General features: G+C 36.6%; 1 protein-coding gene across 2 annotated transcripts in view; it reads right to left on the bottom strand.

The window, feature by feature from the left end:
- Positions 1 to 19,387, bottom strand: part of LOC115225809 — a 363,608-nt gene that overhangs the window by 2,276 nt on the left and 341,945 nt on the right. For both annotated transcript variants that reach the window (XM_036499165.1, XM_029796783.2), the window contains exons 6-8: positions 4,281 to 4,623; positions 2,255 to 2,465; positions 716 to 901 (exon numbers count right to left, since the gene is read on the bottom strand). In XM_036499165.1, the coding sequence (XP_036355058.1) occupies positions 716 to 901; positions 2,255 to 2,465; positions 4,281 to 4,623 (740 nt within the window). The remainder of the gene's footprint in view (positions 1 to 715; positions 902 to 2,254; positions 2,466 to 4,280; positions 4,624 to 19,387) is intronic.

The raw sequence follows: 19,387 nt of genomic DNA, 5'->3' as shown, positions 1-19,387 counted from the left end.
GACATCATGGCTGAGCAGAGAAGAAGCTTGCTTTTCAATCATGTGGTCTTGGATTCAGTCCGACTGCATGGCACCTTGGGCAAGTGTCTTCTACTATAGCCCAGGGCCAACCAAACTGTGAGTGGATTTGGTAGATGGAAACCAAAATAAACCCATCATATATGATGGCCAAGCTGGTTGAAACTTTGAAGTTACTGTCAACAACATTATTGTATAAGAAATATATATGTGTGTGTGTGTGTGTAAACGTGCGTGTGTGTGTGTGTCTATGTACCCTTGTCTTAGATATCCCATAATGGTTGTAAATGAACATCACTCATACAAGTGAGGTTCTTTGTTTCCAGGCTTCCATGAAAAACATTTCTCACTATGGGAAATATCTTGCTTGAAAACAGATGAGGGTTGGCAACATGAAGGGCATACATCCATAGAAAATCTGCCTCAACAAATTCCGTCTGACCCATGCAAGCATGGAAAAGTGGACATCACAATGATGAAGATATATAGGGAGAAATAAATGGTTGGCTGTTATTTCGAGTAGATCAGGCTGTTATTTCTAGTAGGTTAGGAGCTGTCATATACTGTAGTAAAAATAACCTGGAAAGATAGAAGGCTAACATGAAATTGTAATAAGAGATTACCTATAACCCCCAAAAAAGCCAGGAAATCCTAATAAAGGGAATAGAAATAAATTGTAAAATAACCATGAAGTTACCTCAGCATTAGCTGAACAGTCATAACGGTCCACAGTCTTCCTTATGTAATCATCAATCTCAGCTTCCAGTGTTAAAGATGGCAGGTCATTACTTTGGTTGTTAATGTCACTGACTTGAATACGAAGTAAATCTCGGACTTTACTTTTTAAATCCAACAAAGAGTTGAGTGTTGAACGAAAAGCCAACTGAAAATAATGAGGTAATAAATATTGAAGCACACTTTTTAGGAGGTATAAGCAACACTGAATCTAATTTGAATATTAAGGGTTATGGCAGCAAAATTAGTTGATAAGGTGCAATTCCTTTTCATGAAATAGTGTAAGTAGAAAGGTTCAATGTCCATGATTATTGCAGACTCCCACAGACTTGATTACATTGGTGTGGTGGTTGTTCTGCATGATCTTCTGTGTGTCAACGTCTAGGGAGCCTATACATAGCCACTTATCTGCTAGAAATAGCAGCAAAATCTCTCAAATCACATTTTGCTCTCTAAAAATGAAGATAAACACACATATGTAGTCTGAAATAAACTATATCTACAAAACTGAGATGGCCTTTCTTGGAGTGCTTTTAATCAAAGTCTGCTCAATCTTGGCTGATCTGTGGCTAAGCAACAATAATAACATGAACAAGGAAATGAGTACCAGTAAACTGAGACAGTAGAGATAACAAAAGAAAGCATGGAAAATGTGTTATGTGAGCTGAGGTAGCATTTGGTAGGACATAATCTAGAATGTCTGTGTAACTGCAGCACCATCAAATAAGTGATCAATATTTTAATGTAATTCTTGAGCCATGTAGATTTGAACCCTCAAACAAATTGGATTAATGATTGATAAATAGCTAGGGATGGAGTGGGTCAAGGTAAATGAAAGGTGAAGTAAGAAATAAATATTTCTGTTCAATTATTGGTTGATGTAGCTCAGAGAAATGGTTGACAGGTTTGAAATGAGGTAAGAGGGGCTGATGATTGATGATAGCTGTGATAGAGGGGAAACCAAGGAAATAATGAATGTAGCATGATGGACAATGTTGTAAATGGCAAATAAGAATGAACAGAACAGATTGTTTATTAAGAGCACAAAGTTCTTAAATGGCTAGCATAGACACATCTGTCAATAATTACAATAGTTGTTAGAGCATAACCCCACTCCTTTTATTAAGGAAACGTTTCACTAATAACATCAGACCATCAAGCAATCTTATATAAGCGTGAAATACAGCCCTTATTAAGGAAGTATTTGAGAGCTTGCCTGAAGCTTCCCTCGGATCGTTTCAAGTCTAATAACGTTAGAAAAGCATGGCTAAGGTATAATTTAGGCCTGTAATACAGAAAAGATTTAATTTTGGAAGTTCTGGAAGCTTGTTATAAATGCTTAAGATATAATTATCACTCTGATATGAATAAGTTGCTCATTAATTTAGTTATACACAACTACAGATAACTGTATTCTAACTGTGCTTACATTGAAAGTTTCTTAACAATATTTAAACTATATTTGTAACAAAGTCACAAGTGTATGGACCATAACACTTACCACAACGACAGAGAATAGAATCTTTGTCTTGAGATTATCATACTGGGCTATTTCTGGAATAGAATCAAGATCATCAGCAGCTTCCACTCTTGTTTCACTATAAAGGTTACCATAGAGACGGATAAGTTCTGTTGGTCGTTTTTCATTCAAAGACAAATCTTCAAAATGGCTGTTTGTGATGGTAAACTGTTTCTGAACTTGTTCCGATAATCTTCAGGAGAAAAATAAAATCAGAGAAAGTAGTTAAAGCTACAGCCGACAATATCACATTCTTGAATGGGATGAACTGCTCATCATTGGAAGTTGCTAAATTAAACTGGACCTTAAACATTTTAAATGACATCACCACACTTTAGTGCAAACTGACTCCCCTACAAATACTTCAATTTCCAATCTTCTTTAATCTTGTAAAAGAAAAGATATAGGATGGAAGATTGGCTTGTTAGGGATCCTGCTAATTTCAAGAAATTTTGAGGAAGGATATACAGGATAGTTTCCTCTTGACAACTCAAGACTCCACACTGAACACTAGAATTTGATACTGTAAATTAGTGTAAACATGTTAATTGCACAATGTCCTCCTCACTTTTTACAACTGTGTGCTTTATCCACTCACAGAGTCTATTGATATTTAGAAGAACTGAGTGAATATGAATCAAATAAAGTACCAATAATAGGATACAAACTATCAAACATTCATGATATCATCTAGATCAGTGTCTCAATTTCATATTTACTATTTTGCAAGTTTCTGTACATGGACAGTAATCATGCTGTAGCACAGATTTGTATGGTTACTTATTCTGTCAGTCTTTTTTTTTCTTTTATCAAACTGCTAAGTTACAATGACGTAAAAAAAACAAAACAAGAGTGGCTGTGTAGTAAGTAGCTTGCTTACCAACCACATGGTTCCGGGTTCATTTCCACTGCATGGCACCTTGGGCAAGTATCTTCTACTATAGACTCGGGCCGACCAAAGCCTTGTGAGTGGATTTGGTAGACGGAAACTGAAAGAAGCCCGTTGTATATATATGTGTGTGTGTGTTTGTCCCCCCATCAACATCACTTGACAACCGCTGCTGGTGTGTTTACATCCCCGTAACTTAGCGGTTTGGCAAAAGAGCCCAATAGAATAAGTACTAGGCTTACAAAGAATAAGTCCTGGGGTCGATTTGCTCGACTAAAGGTGGTGCACCAGCATGGTCACAGTCAAATGACTGAAACAAGTAAAAGAGTAACCCAATATCATTTGTCAATTGATGGGAGGAGAAACACAAACACTATGTCATACATACATGCATACCATGGATCTCTCACAGTTCCTGTCTATCAAGTTCACTAACAAGACAGTGACCAGATCAAAATGCCACACAGTAGGACTAAACCTGAAGCCATATGGTTGCAAAACAGGCTTAATCTCTCAGCCATGTCTGTGCCTGTGTGTTAACCCTAAAATCCCAACCCTAAAACCGGTACAAACACACGAACGATGTCATAAATAACAGTGACAAACGAAATATACACCGCTGATAGTTGTTGTCGACAAACAACAGCAGTAATTTTATTCAGCTGAAAACACGTCATTGATTGGTTGAAATTACCGAAATACGACAACTTTAACACGAAATAACTTTGAAAATATAAACTTTTCTCTAGTTGTCAAATAATGGAACAAAATAGAGAAAAAAGGATTTGCCATTGCTACTACATGGGGAAGCTGAAGACTTAAGGACAGTAAACAGTCAATAATGTTTGTAAAAGTTAAGAATCCCTGCAAACAGCATTAAACAATAAAAGTGAGACTGACGAGCTAATGAGGGAGCTTATGTGGTCACCTCAGCTGCTAGAAATAACACTCAGGTTTCTCTCAAATCACTCCTGTCTCAAGAATGTGACACATTAAATTAGACTAGGGTAAACAATACTAAAGAAAAGACTGAGTCATCATGGCTGGAACGGAGTTCCGAAAGGGTTTACTCAGGCTCAAACAACAAAAAACAAGTGGAATACAATAAGGAGGCGATACCTGTCACGTAGTTGCTTTTCCCTATCTTGTAGCTTGCAGATTGTTTCTCTGGCTTGTCCCAACTCCATTCTCATGTTGTGTAGCTCCCGTTGTAGAAACTGCCGGTCTCTAGACTCGATCCCCATCATTCTTGATTGGTTGTCATTCTCGTCGTCTTCATCTTCTGAATGAAAAGTATTGTCCACTAGTACTTCTTCCTCCTCTGGGATTTCGCCAACGTCATCCCCACCAGTGCAGTAGCTACTGCAACTGGTGGTAGGTGCTATGAGCTCTTCAAGGTCGTCCAGGGTGCTTCTTTGCCGGTATCTTCGAGATAATCGCTTTCTCGGCGCTTGCCAACCAGCTGAAAGATTGAAAAGAAGATTGTTGCTGTTATTTAAGGTTCATAATTGCTTCCAAGGTCGTAAATATAATTTTTATATAAGCACAATAACTTCGACAGTGATCATTCCAGCTGTATTAGTCAGTAAGTTGTTGATTATTCCAACAACATGCATACCTTTATCATAATTTTCGGCAGAACCTGTGTGAACTAGAATATGACAAAGCTGACTTCTTGAACTACAAGGAGAGTCTGTCTGACTGATTTCTTCTCTATCTAGTTTCATGCAAAAAGTTTTGGATTGACCCACAAATTAACAGACAGATACATAGATTAATGCACAACGGACATCGTAGCCTACATGCTAAACTCCTGTCTAACAGTTTTCAATTCTCAGTTGTACTAAATTTATTTATCTGCAAGTGCATTTGAAATGCTGCAACTAAACATTTTTTTCTAAAATAACGTCAGTAGGGAAGATCACCTAAGAACAGATATATTTGATCACGGTAGGGTCAGTCATCTGGCACTTTCATCAAATTAATGTATGTCCGTCTCTCCATGTTTGTAACTGTGTGTGTATTATATATATATATATATATATATATACATACATACATATATATATATATATATATGATGACAGGAAACGAGATGTGTATATGCGAGAGTGCGAATAAAGATGGCTATACACAAGCAGACGATAAACAGTTTTGGTGTATATTTTCGAATAGATTGATTCGATCGTCTGTTGTTTGATCTTTGAATAATTCTAGTAAAATGGTTCACGATCAACTTGGTATAGAGGAACAAAATGAGGAAACTAATGAGATATTGGGGATGGCAGATGTCTAACAGAAGGAAATTCCCACACCAAAACAAGCCAATCATTAAACACTGACCAAGTTTCCTATCAATTAGTACAGATGTACCTCTGTGTGTGTGTGTATGAGAGAGAGAGAGAGAGAGAGAGAGAGAGAGAGAGAGAGAGAGAGAGAGAGAGAGAGAGTGTGTGTGTGTGACGTGCAATCGTCCGAAGAACTAGAACAGAAAAGTTTTAGGGCTGGTTATAGAGGTAATTTGGAAGGTATGAGGATAATTGGGTATAGTCGATGCAATAAAATATGCAGTTGTTGAAACTGACCCAATCACAGGGAATGAAGATAAAACACACACACACACACACACACACGCCTACATTATATAAATATACATGCGTTAAACATACATGTTACATAATATATGCGCGCGCACACACATGCAAGCAATCCCGGTCGTCAAATATGACTACTGTTTTATTAGTTATAATGCACGAGGTTAACGGGTAAAGACCGCCTCCGGTCATGAATGACCATGGGATTGCACCTAGAAAGTTGCCCTCCAAGGCACAGGCTAGCAGTCGCCCATGCATACCAGGTTCCCCTTTCCACGCCACCGATGTTATCCAAAGAAAAAGCAAAGACCGATACAGCTTGGTACCAGTGACGCCGCAGCTCATTTCTACATCTGAGTAAACTGGAGCAACGTGAAATAAAGTTTCTTGCACAAGAATACAACATACACCCCGGCGGAAATCGAACTCACTACCTCATGATTGTGAGCCCTAGCCATTGAGTCATGCGCTTTAACTAGAGCATGAAGCATTCTTTAAAAACGTCAGATAAAACAGCTGAAGACGGCACTTTGCATTTAATACTTAAATATTCGTTTCAAATTTTGGCACAAGGCCAGCAGATGTGGGGCAGGAAGTAAGTTGTTGATTCCTGTACTCAAATGATACTTATTTTATCAACTCACTAAGGACGAAAGGCAAAGCTGACCTCGACGGAATTTGAACTCAGAATGTAAAGACGGACGAAATGCCGTAAGCATTTTGCCCGGCGTGTTAACGATTTTGTCAGCTACCCGCCTTGAAATTTGATACTTAAATTACATTTTGATATCAACCTGATAAATAATTCGTAAATATAGTAGGATTTACTGCTCGCCGAAAATGAGGGATCACAAAGCACGTGGGTATTTAGAGCAACGTGAAATGAAGTGTTTTGCTCAAGATCACAACGCGCCGCTCTGTCCAGGAATCGAACCCACGATCTAGCAATTGTGAGTGCAACACCCTAACCACCAGGTCATACACACACAAACACACACGCTTAGCTGTCAATTCGCAAACGAATATGAACTGATAGCACGCTTTTAATAGTTGTTTTAGATACGTGTGGAATCGCGAGTAGACATTGATACGCTCTTGTCCTTCCCTCCCATGATTCAGCGGAACATCGATGATGTGACTGCTGGTGAAAGAGAGAACAGCACCAATATTCGGCTGGTACTCATTTTCAGCTGAATGTTTGGAGTATCGTGAAATGAAGTGCCTTGCTCAAGGACACAACACGACACATGGTCAAGGAATCGAACCCACTATTTTACGATCGTGAGCCCAACACTAATCACAATGTTACGTGCCCCCCCCCCACAACATACTAATTCGATCTACGATTTACTGGTATCGAATCCAGAGGAGTGAGTGATCCTTACATATACATGTTCATCATTAATGAATGAAGAGGAACATTTTGAATTTAATTCTTCCTCGTGAAGACCTATTTTGTTGGTTTGCAACAAATCGTTCGTAAAGGGAAGGAATATATCGTGCTGTATTGCCACCAATAAGTAATTGACACTTCTCAATGAAGTGGGATGAAATAAATGCTAAACAATTTCCAGCGAGGTTTGATTGTAGAAACGTTAACAATGAAAACAGATGCTAAAATTTATCCAGCACCGCGCATAATGTTTGTATCACTTGTAGCATCGTGCAAATGAACCATTTGTTAAAGTACATTTGGAAATGTAAAAAGTTTCTAACATTGGCACAAGACTACAAATTTTAGAGGACAGTGTAGAATATTATTGAATCGATCTCCGACTTTAAGTCACGACTTAATTTATCGACTACAGAAGGGTGAAACGTTAAAGCTGACTGTGTGGGATTGGAAATCAAAACCCAGGGAGAAAATACGAAATTCTAACAAAAATCTAGTAATCTAAAGTCAATAATTTCCTTACACGGGTTTCAAGTAAGGTTATTTATTTAAATCAGCGAAAGGAATAGCAATTTATTTATAGTTTGGTCATCCGATATCTCAGAGAAAGGAATGAATATCATGTTTTTCTATTTTGCTGTAAAATTTATATTAATATTTTTCTGCAAAATGTCTTTCTGCCCAATCAAAGAAAAACTAATTATGCCAATCCTTATTAAAAAAATAATAGTCCATTCATTTGGATAGCTGGTCTTACCATGTAACAGAATCTTCTCTTAAAAAATGTTGGTATTCAATTTATAAAGCTGACATTAAAGTTAATCAAGGTTGAAAACCTTAATAAAACAACTCGAGATGCAATCACGGTTGAGAACCAGATCAATTGGGAAAGGTTTCCAGAAAGTTCTTGCTTCCTATTTGATACCAATTAGATGGGAGATTAAATATTTATTTTTTTCTGTGCATCTGGTTTGTATTTAGTATTCTTTAACTTTTTCTATTGTTCAGCTGTTTTGTGTATCATTAGAACTACCATCCTGCATGTAATTTTAATAAAAGAAACAATTTCTCTCTTCCACACACACACACACACACACACATACACACACACACAAAGAAATAGCCTTGCCGATACTCGTTTAATTAATTGATATTTTGTTAAACCGAAACTGAGATCCCAGATAACATATAACATTTCGAACTGAATATTGCTTCAAGAATAGCGTTCCGAATTGTTCTGATAAGAAGAATGCAATCAATTTCTAGAGATTAAATAGAAGATAAAGAGGCACATTTTTATGTAGAAACAATTCAAAGTGAATGAACTAGTAGATAATTAATAAAAGGAAAGATAGTGTGCAATAGTGAGGAACAGTACAAAAAGACAAAAAACATAGCTGTAATTAAATAGAATGAAAATAAGACGGAAAATAGTAATCTGGTTTATATGACATTTTCTCCCTCTTCTCCACCTCTTGGTAATTTCAAAATAGCGTTTCATAAAAGTGGACACCGTCAAATAAACAAGACACCAAAAAAGGAGTCTCTCGTAGACGCATGATATACTAGAAATAGCAGCCAAATTTTCTATCACATCCCTCAATCTTAAATTTGAGAACGGACACTTGGATATCGTTAAAAAGCCAGGATGGTTATGGTTGGAATAGTTTTGATCACGGGTCAACATGATCATGGCTACCAGGGTTTAAACAAGTCGTCTCTCACTGTTGATTCAGAGAATAAGTTAATTTGACGGGGTCTTTAATCGTAAGATTCCTACTTGCTTCACTCTCATCACAGCAGTTTTCTTTAATTTCACTAATTTGCATATATCAACAAGATTCATTGCGACTTGTCATTTTATATTGCTCTTTCATATAAGACCACGAAGTGGTTAAGATCTTACTGTTTCCTGACTCCCGAACGATTTGACTAAACCTAAGAACTCCAAAGGCAACACATTGATATATTACGGGGTTTGCAATCATTAGTAGTAGGAATACCACTCAAAGACTTGCTCTTAAGGTAGAATGTTGAGCTTCTTGTGGAACTTGGTGTTTTTGCTTATAAAGACACTGATAAGAATGAGTGTGTGAACCTTTTGCTCGTGTGCAACTATTTACCTATCATATTTTGTGTATATGAGTGTGTTTCATAGTGTATGTTTAATTGTCTGCTCTAAATGTTATGCCAATTCATATATAAACCACAGTGCACCGAGCCGCTGCTCCTAGCTAACACATTTAGTAGAGTCCGCGGAGACGAAACTTTAGTTTTATTATATACGAGTCTATTGCAGGTTAATATTTTTCAGAAGATTAGGTGTTTATTTTTCATAAACACATGTACTGAAGTTCAATAAATAAGGTACATTCCCAGACACAGAACAAATATAGTATATGCTAAGCAAAAAGGGCCATAAAGCTTGATATAAAAAAAAAAGTCTGAAATGATTTGAAAGGAAAAGAAATGATGTATGTATCTGGAACACGAAATAACTGAGGTAAGTGTTGTCAGCCACTGCAGTAAATAATAAATATTCGTTTCTTATTGTATGTTAGACGCTGGAAAGAACTTTATGGACGGTAGAAAATGCAATGCTAAGAGGAGAAGCATTTGAAGAAAATAGGAAAAGAGTCAATGATGGCTGCATCGACTGAATTTAGATAGGAATAACAGTGTTTAGCAAGTGCGGTTAAAGGGGTACTCAGAGGACCATAAAACAGATGTTAGGAAAGTTAGGGATCGACTCACACAGGTCAGTAAGTAGACTTTTACTTCCAACTATCATTTTTTAAAAATAATTATCTTTAATGAATGTGATATATAATTTTATAGACATCACTTGTTTATATTGTATACAATTCTGAACAAAATTAACGACTGAAATTTAGAGTCTATCAATCTTCAAATTCCTTTATTCTGTAAGTTGTTTAATTAATTTATTGTGCAGTTCATTCAAATCCTGTATAATCAATATTTTTTATGAAGAAATAACATATTTTGATTGTAGACAAATTTCTTTCATACATTTCTGCTATAGGAATGTTAAAAGACGGGCAAAAGTGTATTTTTGGTTTATTACTGGATTATTTCTTAAATAATAAAACGGTCTTATCAATATAGGCATGGAAAAGAAAGAAGGATAAGTCATATTTATCAACTTAAGGTTGTACCGAGGCCTTTGTCGGGAATAGAACAAGTTGAACGTTTCTTTACTCTTTTTGACCCTATTGGACACAGGTATTTCTTATATGGAACAAACTGGAACGGATATATTAGATATTGTAGGCAGTCTCATGACAAAGCAGGAATGTCCGGTTAATATACATACAGAAGAGAATCCTATAATTAAATCTATGCGCAATGTTCATTGTTTTGATCATTATTTTAATTTGGCTTATAAAGAAGTAATCTTATACTGCTTAGGAGCCGCATATTTTAATTTAATTCAGGCACCGTCCTTTTTACTTTCTCAAAAGCGTGAGTGATTCTCAGTCCTGCGGATACGCTGCAGTAGAAGCACTCACAAAGGGCTACGAAGAAATAATCGATATACTGTTTGATATATTTACGAACAAAGATTGAAATACTGCCATTGTTCTGCTAAAGGGTTGTATGATCGAATGTACAAGTTGGAAACTGGATTTCTGCAGAGTTATGGTATATATTGTTGGAGTGGTTCAACCAAAGCAATGTAACACTGCAATTAGAAACGCTTAAATTAAAACGCAGCCTATGATGTATTACAATCCTTCACTGAATTTGTCAAACATTAAAGGGATGCTTCGGATGGATTTGAAAAGGTGTGATTTCACGTGTCACGAACGATGAAGTACACACCACAAATGGAATGCAAACGAAAGCGTAAAGATCGTGTGGATCTATTAGACCACGGCCATTTTGCAGAGATACCAAAAGTTTTATTCCGTGTACAGATTCTTTGAACGCTTGTCTACGAAAGCGCCTTACTATTTACGGTAGCTGTAAGATTTGCTTTCTTTGTTTATCTTCCAAACATAGTTCAAGAGTTTACTGAGAAAGGCTGTAATCAAACTGTCAAAGTTTAACTATAATGACTAAACTGGCAACTTCGCTTAAGTTGTACAGCATCAAATCTTAAGGGGTTTCTTAGATCAGAAGTGATTTTTGTTTTAGTATTTCACGTATGCATTATGTGTCAAGATGTAAAATCTGCATCCCGAAACACAACCACAACTATCAAGATCTACAGGATTAATTTTTCTGAGAAATGTTCGTTTACAAAAATGAGACATCAAAAACCTGAACAGAACATCGGCTGGACAAATTAGGCTCGCAGATTTTTCTTTTAGGAATTTAGATTTCAGTGACTCTCTTCACAACTTTGTAGTTGTAAAGTAAGGAAAATTCTTATCTGAAAGATTCATTTCATTATGTTTTAATTTGATTGATCATAATTATATACGGTATTTACATCAAATTAAATATTTTAAACCAAACTACAGTTAAACCAGAGATGCAGCACGGATTTTTGTCAGTGAACAGGTCGCGGTCTTAAAGCGACGAAAATATTTTGACAAATTAAACTTAAATGTTGAAGTGAATCGAACGGCTTTTGTATGTTTCTTAAATGGCTTACAAACACCTTCCACGCTGCAATTGTTTTCGTTTCAGCACACGATTTCATATCAAATCACTTGATATGCAAGTACATCTCCGTAAACATTAACTTTTTTGAATATTTTATTTACAGCGAGGGAGAGAGAGAGAGAGAAGGAGAGAGAAGACATATGAGAGAGCAAGAGAAGAAGAGAGAGGAATTCGATTTATTTAAAAATAAGAACTAAATGCAAAACTAGAAGGGCCTTTAAAAAGTGTTATGCATCAAGACCCATTAGCGTTGAATTCGTCCCTGGGTAGCAGAAAAACTGACAGCATAACAGAGTCAAAGAGCTAATGCATATTACTAGAGGTAAGTTTAGTCGTGCTGGAAAGAGCATATAGGAAACATAGTTTAACAAAGGTCAGTCGTTGGAGTGGATTTCTAAATGTAGAAGTGTGAAACGACTACATCTCGTTTTTAATTGTATTGCGATTGGTGTTGTATTTTGGCAGAAAAAATAATTTTAAACGATTGTAGCATGGAAAGCACTATTAAAAACACACAAAGACTTCTAAGTCTTTGCTTTTGAATGGCTAATACTTGTCTTGCAAGATGTAGTCGTTTTAGTTTCAGCATGCTGTGCAAGTATACCTCCGAAACTTAATTTTACGAGGTCTTACTTCATCTTACAATCGAAAGTAAACACCAGGTCTTCTGGGTTTCTTATTTGGAATAGACAGGTCAAAAGAAAGATTTATCACATTCTCTTAAAATGTATAGCTCTGGATTCATAACTTTAATTTAGGACATTTAGTAAATGTAGGTATAGAAGAGAACTTTTTTGTTTCTGTAGACTCAGCTTATTACGTTGGTAGAGAGTCTCCTGAAGTTTTGGTGGACACAATTATAGAGGAGTACGTTAATGCATCATACTGGCGAGTGAGAAAGAATGATAGGAGATACAGAGAAAAGAGCGGAGTACAAGATACTGGATAGGAGTGCAACAGAAGGGAGAGCGGGAGAGGATTAGAGAAAGAAAAAGCGAGGATAATAGAGAGAGAGCATGAGAGAGAGACCGAAGAGAAGGGATAGAGAGATAAGACAATTTAGAGAAAAAGGGAAAAGAGGTAGAAAAAAAATAGAGAATATAAAGAATGGGAGGAAAGAGAGTGTGAAGAGAAAGAAGAAAGGTGAAAGATGAAAAACATAAGAGGGAAGGGAACACACACACACACGAGGGGCTGTTGAAAAGTTCCTGGTCTTGGGTAGAAGAAAATATAGGAGGATCAGTTATGATTTTATTCAACATTTTCCCCTTTCAGATTCACACTCTTATTGCAGTGGTTCTAAGCCCTATAAAAGAACTCGGAAGGTTGGGCCTCCAACAAGGCCTTTCACGACACCCTTAAAGCCAGGAACTTTTCAGCACCCCTCGTATATAAGCAACTTATGCACATGTCTGTGTTTGCAAACGAGATATAAGAGACAGCACGTAGGTTTTATGACGCATGAGGAGCCAGTTTAGAGTTAAGCTGATCATGTTTTTACGTATCAAAGAAATCCTCTTTTTAAAATGGAGAAAAATTAATTGGTGTCTGATTTGCTGTTACACTAGAGGGAGAAAACATTGACTGGCCTAAGAGCGATGGGAGAGAAAAAGTATAATAAAGAGAGATAGGTGAGAGAGAGAAAGCAAGAGAGAAACAAAGAAGAGATATATATTTCTTTACTACCCACAAGGGGCTAAACACAGAGGGGACAAACAAGGACAGACAAAGGGATTAAGTCGATTACATCGACCCCAGTGCATAACTGGTACTTAATTTATCGACCCCGAAAGAATGAAAGGCAAAGTCGACCTCGGCGGAATTTGAACTCGGAACGTAACGACAGACGAAATACGAAGAAATATAGCTGAGATATAGCAGCTTGTGTAACAGACAGTTATACAAACAGAGGAAAAGGGGAAAGGCTCGAAACAAAAAGTATTGTGAATTAGTAAAAGGAGGCAGAAATATACTCCATCTGAGACTACGGATATTTTCTACCCATCTCGCTCTTGGTCTACCCTTAGACCTCCTGCTGGTTAACTCAGCTTGAAAAATAGAGAAAACCCCCCCCCCAAAAAAAAAACCAGTCGCTTTAGATTACCCAAACGACTAATAGGTAAAATCCCCTCTATGGATGTTTAAAATCCGAAAATAAGGGGCCACTCGACCCAAATCCATTCCACTCTGCATTGTCTAGCTATCTTCCTTGCCTGTTTTTATAATTTAAACAACAGTAGAAAGAACTTTATTCTAATTGATAGGTTAATATCAGTTGATCAAAGTTTTTCAAATCATTATATTACACATAACATATTACATAAATACTCCAACGTATATGTATTTAGCATGCAGAACGTTCCTCAAAGGTATTTCCCCTCAACCATATTGCTATCTGTAGCTTTGCGTTTGTCAGAAACCATTATTATTGTTATTTTTTTTTTATTAATTCTAAATTTCTATATATGTTTTATTATTTTTAGAATACAAGTCTAAATAAGAATATCAGCTATTTGTTTTCTTTCATTTCAACAACCCAGCCCTCAAAAAAAGAAAAAGAAAAAAATTCAAAAACAAAAAATGAATAACGGAAACATGACTCATGACAACTTTTGACAACACCAACAATAACAACAAACACAAAGAAAGGTTAAAGTAGGTATAATGTTCCATAGTTCATGCTCCACGCATTTTATGAAGACTAACGAACTTATGCAAAAGTTGTTTCATCTATATATTTATTCAGATTTTTTTAAAGTTCTTTTTTCTCCCTCAGAAAATCTGAAGCAACAAGATCACTAACAACAAAGATACTGATACCACCACTACCACCACTACCACCAACATATACATCATCATTATCAACAATAACAATAGAGCCATCATCATAATCCTTCTCCTCACCAGGAAGACCAGTAACTCGCATCAACAAGAGGAAAAAAGAATGAAAAATGCTGTTCAACAGAAAAACCAGATAAAATTTCAGTACTAAAGAAAAAAATACCATTGCATTTATTTTCTTATTCATTCTTAGATAAATTAGAGGTAACAGAGATGGTAGGGGTAGCGGGGTGGTCTTTTAAAAGTTTCTGAGATTAGCAACTATGATCAATACTTGTGTAACACATTCAAAACATCGTGGTAATAAACAAAGCTTTGTGTAAAATGCTGTGCAGTATTTAGTTTTGTGTTGCGAGTTCTAATCTCGCCTTGGTCAGTTTGCCTTTTATCCTTCCAGACAGTTGAAATAAAATACCAATCAAGTTCTGGGGATCAACTTAAATGACCGAATTCGACATTGAAATTTTTAGATATTGTGTCTGTCAGAAATCATCATAATCATCATCATCATCATCTTGGAGGATGGCAGAATATGTTGGGCGAGGAACAAAATACTTTGTGGTTGTTTATAGCCTTCCTTTACATAGTCATGCGTTCAAACCCAACTGATATCAACCCTTCTGTTTCCAGCTTATGGGGCAGATAAAATAAGTAACAGATTAGGTCTGGTATCTATTTAAACCACTAAGCATCAACAAACGTCCCTAAACTTGTGATATTACTATCATTGTAACAAAAGCAGTGAAACTGGAATCATTAAACACTAGATAAACACCTCGTATTTATGTTCAGAGTTCAAACACCATCAGGTTCGAATATGAGGGAACCTCTACATAGCCGCATGACCTGTAAGAAATAGCAACTCAATTTTCCTTAAATAACATTGTCCTGCCTTATAAAAAAATTACATGTTGATCTGGGTTCTTCTACATGAGAAAAAGACGGGATGGTCGTTGATGGAATCCCTTGGAACCTAAGTCTACTCGGTCAAGGCTGACCTAAATCTAAAGAACAATCACAACTACATATTTCATGCTTTCGGGGTTGAAATAATGACTATTAGGGTTGATAAAACGATTATTAGGGGGCGATAAAGCGACTCCATTATTTTCTTCACAAAATGTGTTCTTGCAGTGAAGTAGAAATCATTATTGTCGTTATTATTGCAAAAAGTAATATTAAAATAAAATATAAAATATATATAAATTAAAAATCACCGCCGGCCATAGCTTTCTGATGCTATGAAATGATCATTATCGATAATGTTGCTGTTGTTAGCGTTAATATTGTTATCGCTCTTTTTGGCTTCATCAAGTTGAATTTAGTTCAGCCTGCCAGTTCGTGACTCAGCAACAAATCCACAAAGAAAACAAGTCACATTGATTGAAAGAATGCGATGCGAAAGAAAGACCGTATTATGTTCAATGTAAAGTCCTCATAGAACTTAGCTTGGAATTAGTTAACAAATACGTTGTTTTGGCCGTTTCGATATATTACTTACTGAACATTAGTTACATAGAAAAATACACCCCCCCCCAAAAAAAACTGTTGTGTATCCAGCTTCTTCGCGCCATACATACTCTCCGTATTAGCTGCGAAACTCAAGCACTTCTATCTCTCTATATATAATATAGACACCATCTCTCTTTCTCTCTCTCAATACACGCACAGGCGTGTTAAAAATATGAGAATAATGTATATATATGATGAGTGTATTTGATATCTATCTATGGTTCTCCGTTAGTTTCGACAGCGAGGATTCAAAAGTTCGATAAACTGATTTACCTGCTCATTGAGTTAACATGTAAGTGACAGAGCACTCCACAGACACGTGTACTATTAATATAATTCCCAGGTAGAATCAGCGTGTGACAACGCCGTACTTCTGAATTACAGTGCAATCCTTCTACTGTAACTACAGTTGCCTCTACTCTTCGAGGCCAACTCATCTCTGCCCCTCTTATTACTCTTATTGTGGTCAATAACCCAGTCCATGTACTCACCACTAATCTCAGTTTTGTTTTTCCTTTTCATAATGTTGAATCTCTAAAATTCCCTCACTGCACCTATCTTTGCTGTAACAATGGTTAAAGTGGAACATTACTGGCATCAAAAGTCACCGGTCTAAGAAGGTCTGCGAAGGTAATGGGTACTGCTTCTTCCTCTATATCCAATAAATACACTTCCGCCTCCCACTCCATCCATCTTACAGCTTTGGTGAAAGAAAGAGCAGTGTTTCCGAGCCTGTATGCTTTTAATTTTTTGGTGAAGTTGAGGTCTGAGACTGACAGTATGAAAGCAGGAAACAATTCTCAAACCGGTGACCACCAAACCCAAATGCTTACAACAAAGTGAAATCTAAAGGCACAGAAAGACCAGGTGGCATGTTGACCATTAGCGAACTAAGAACGCAAAAAGCCGATTCCACAAGGAATTTCATCTGCTCACTTGTTCTTATTGGCGGGATTTGAATAGGGAACTGGTATAAATACTGCTCTAACGTCTCTCCTGTGTGTGTGTGTGTGTGTGTGTGTGTGGTGTGTGTGTAGCCAACACCTCAAGGATTTCTACGCACCTTGAAAAACCTCCATCGTAGCTACCTCCCCTCCTCCTATTTGGCATTTACCAACAACTATTATTCTCTACCCACCCATATATCCAGTAAAGTACTGACCCCTGCAAATCATTTTTGCCATCGATCTTCTCAGCCATAACATCTATTTTGATCAGTTCCATTCTTCTCTTAATATTGTATGATACTGAATCGTCATTACTGACCGTCAGTCTACTTACTGCTTGAACAAGCTCCCACTCCTATTGGCCAAACTTCGAAGTTTTTATCAAAACATTGTAGAGTGTTGTTTTTGATAAGTCATTTTTTTAAATGGGCTTCTCATAATTAAAGTTAGGTGGAACAAATATTTCAATTTCCGTTACTGTACATGTGTGTGTGTGTATGTGTGTGTGTGTGTGTGTATGCGTGCGTGTGTGTATTGGTAGGAATGCTTTATGGAGAGAGTGGGGAGGTGACAGAAATAAAAGAGCTTGTCCAATAAGTAAATGTATAGAAGAAAATGTGCTTCCTTGAAAAACGTGATTATGTATGAATACCTACATAAAATTACACATACATATATGCTGATTTCTATTCGTCATTCCCACCTCATTACACACACACGCGCAAATATACATAAATTGTATGAATAAAATATTTTTTTATTATAATCAACATCTGTACAAAAATCTAGGTATCATTTCATTTTGTTATTTTTGGATACTACCATAACAACAATAATGATGATGAAGATGAAGAGGGTGATTTCTTAGCATAATAATAATTGTAATAACACTTTTTTGCACTTCACAACCTCTCTTTTTAAAATGTGTAGAAACTTAGAAAACACCCATTAAACTAGGAAATAGAATATAACAAGAAAGACAAATTGTCTTCGAGTAATTTACTTCTCTGTATTGGCCATATCTAGTTCTGAAACGCCTTCCCACTTCATTAATTGTTCCTTGTCAGGAGGAAACACACAAACACATTCATACATACAAGCACATGCACACATACATATGAGCACAAGTATATGCATATATACGAATGTGAGCACTTACATCCATACTTACTAACACATGCACGTAACCGAACACGAACATACACAAGCATACGTACGAATACACATTGGTATGAACATGCGCACACATGTAGTACTAGTAATGCAACATAAAATGCTTGCTGATAGCAAACTCAGATTTTCGATAAAATCATCATCATCAAACTTTTGACATCAAGTCCATTGTATTAAAGAAAACGATGGACCAGACGATTAGATACGATATAACGAGCAAAGAGGCAGCCAGTTCCTATCCTGTCACCGTCACACTTAATTTCCATAACAACCCAATGAACATAAGCGTAAATAGATACCGCAGGTTAGGAATAATTAACCTCTATAAAGCAATAGCAGCGCTGTAAAACTGATGTGTTCAGTTAGTCTTGATAAACAACAGTGTCAACATTAAGACTAACGAGTGTTTTAGTTAACTTGCAGTGTTGAATTCAACCTCACCTGTAAATGTGCATATACCTCGGATTCTACGAGGCTGATTTTGCTCAATTTTGCAATATTTGGTTCGTGGCTCTCGAGTGGGTTACTGAGTTGCTTTCTGAGGGCCTCGGAACTTTCGTAAAAAATTTTCAAACTGAATTTGTAGCTATTGAGTAGTTAGTGGATTTTCGATAGTCTTTTGTTTTACGATTTGTTTAATTTTAGCTTACATAAGCATTGCTAGTGATGGAAATGGGGCAGGAATACGCGGGGATATTTTTATATGCAAAATCTGATAAGCATGTTGGTCATGGACATATGTAACTCCCTCCCCTGGAAATAATGGACCATTACAAAAAGAAGTTGCTAATCGTTACCCAAGAACAACTTGTTGAAAGGGAAATCAATCAGTTACGGAAATCACTCCAGTGAGAAGTTTGGGTAGTGGTGTAGCCATTAGCATCTTTCTTCAATTGTTTGGGATTCAACTCGAGTTAAAGAAAATACTCGAAGGTACTGATGGACAGGAGCTGGCAAGCACTGTTGTTAGTCAACTGGCATAAGCAAATCCAGGGTCTTAGTTATTTTTGATGATTAATCTAGGCACATAGCCAACAATATAAAAGGGAGTGGTGTTAGCCGATACCATCGATCTCGGAGTGATGAAAGGCAAAGTTTACTCCGGCGGAATTTGAACTCTGAACGTAATGAATC

Source organism: Octopus sinensis, linkage group LG2 (genome assembly GCF_006345805.1).
Source record: "Octopus sinensis linkage group LG2, ASM634580v1, whole genome shotgun sequence".
Taxonomy (NCBI): Eukaryota; Metazoa; Mollusca; class Cephalopoda; order Octopoda; family Octopodidae; genus Octopus; species Octopus sinensis.
Note: the sequence above shows the minus strand (reverse complement) of the source record. Positions and strands in the feature narration are given on the sequence as shown.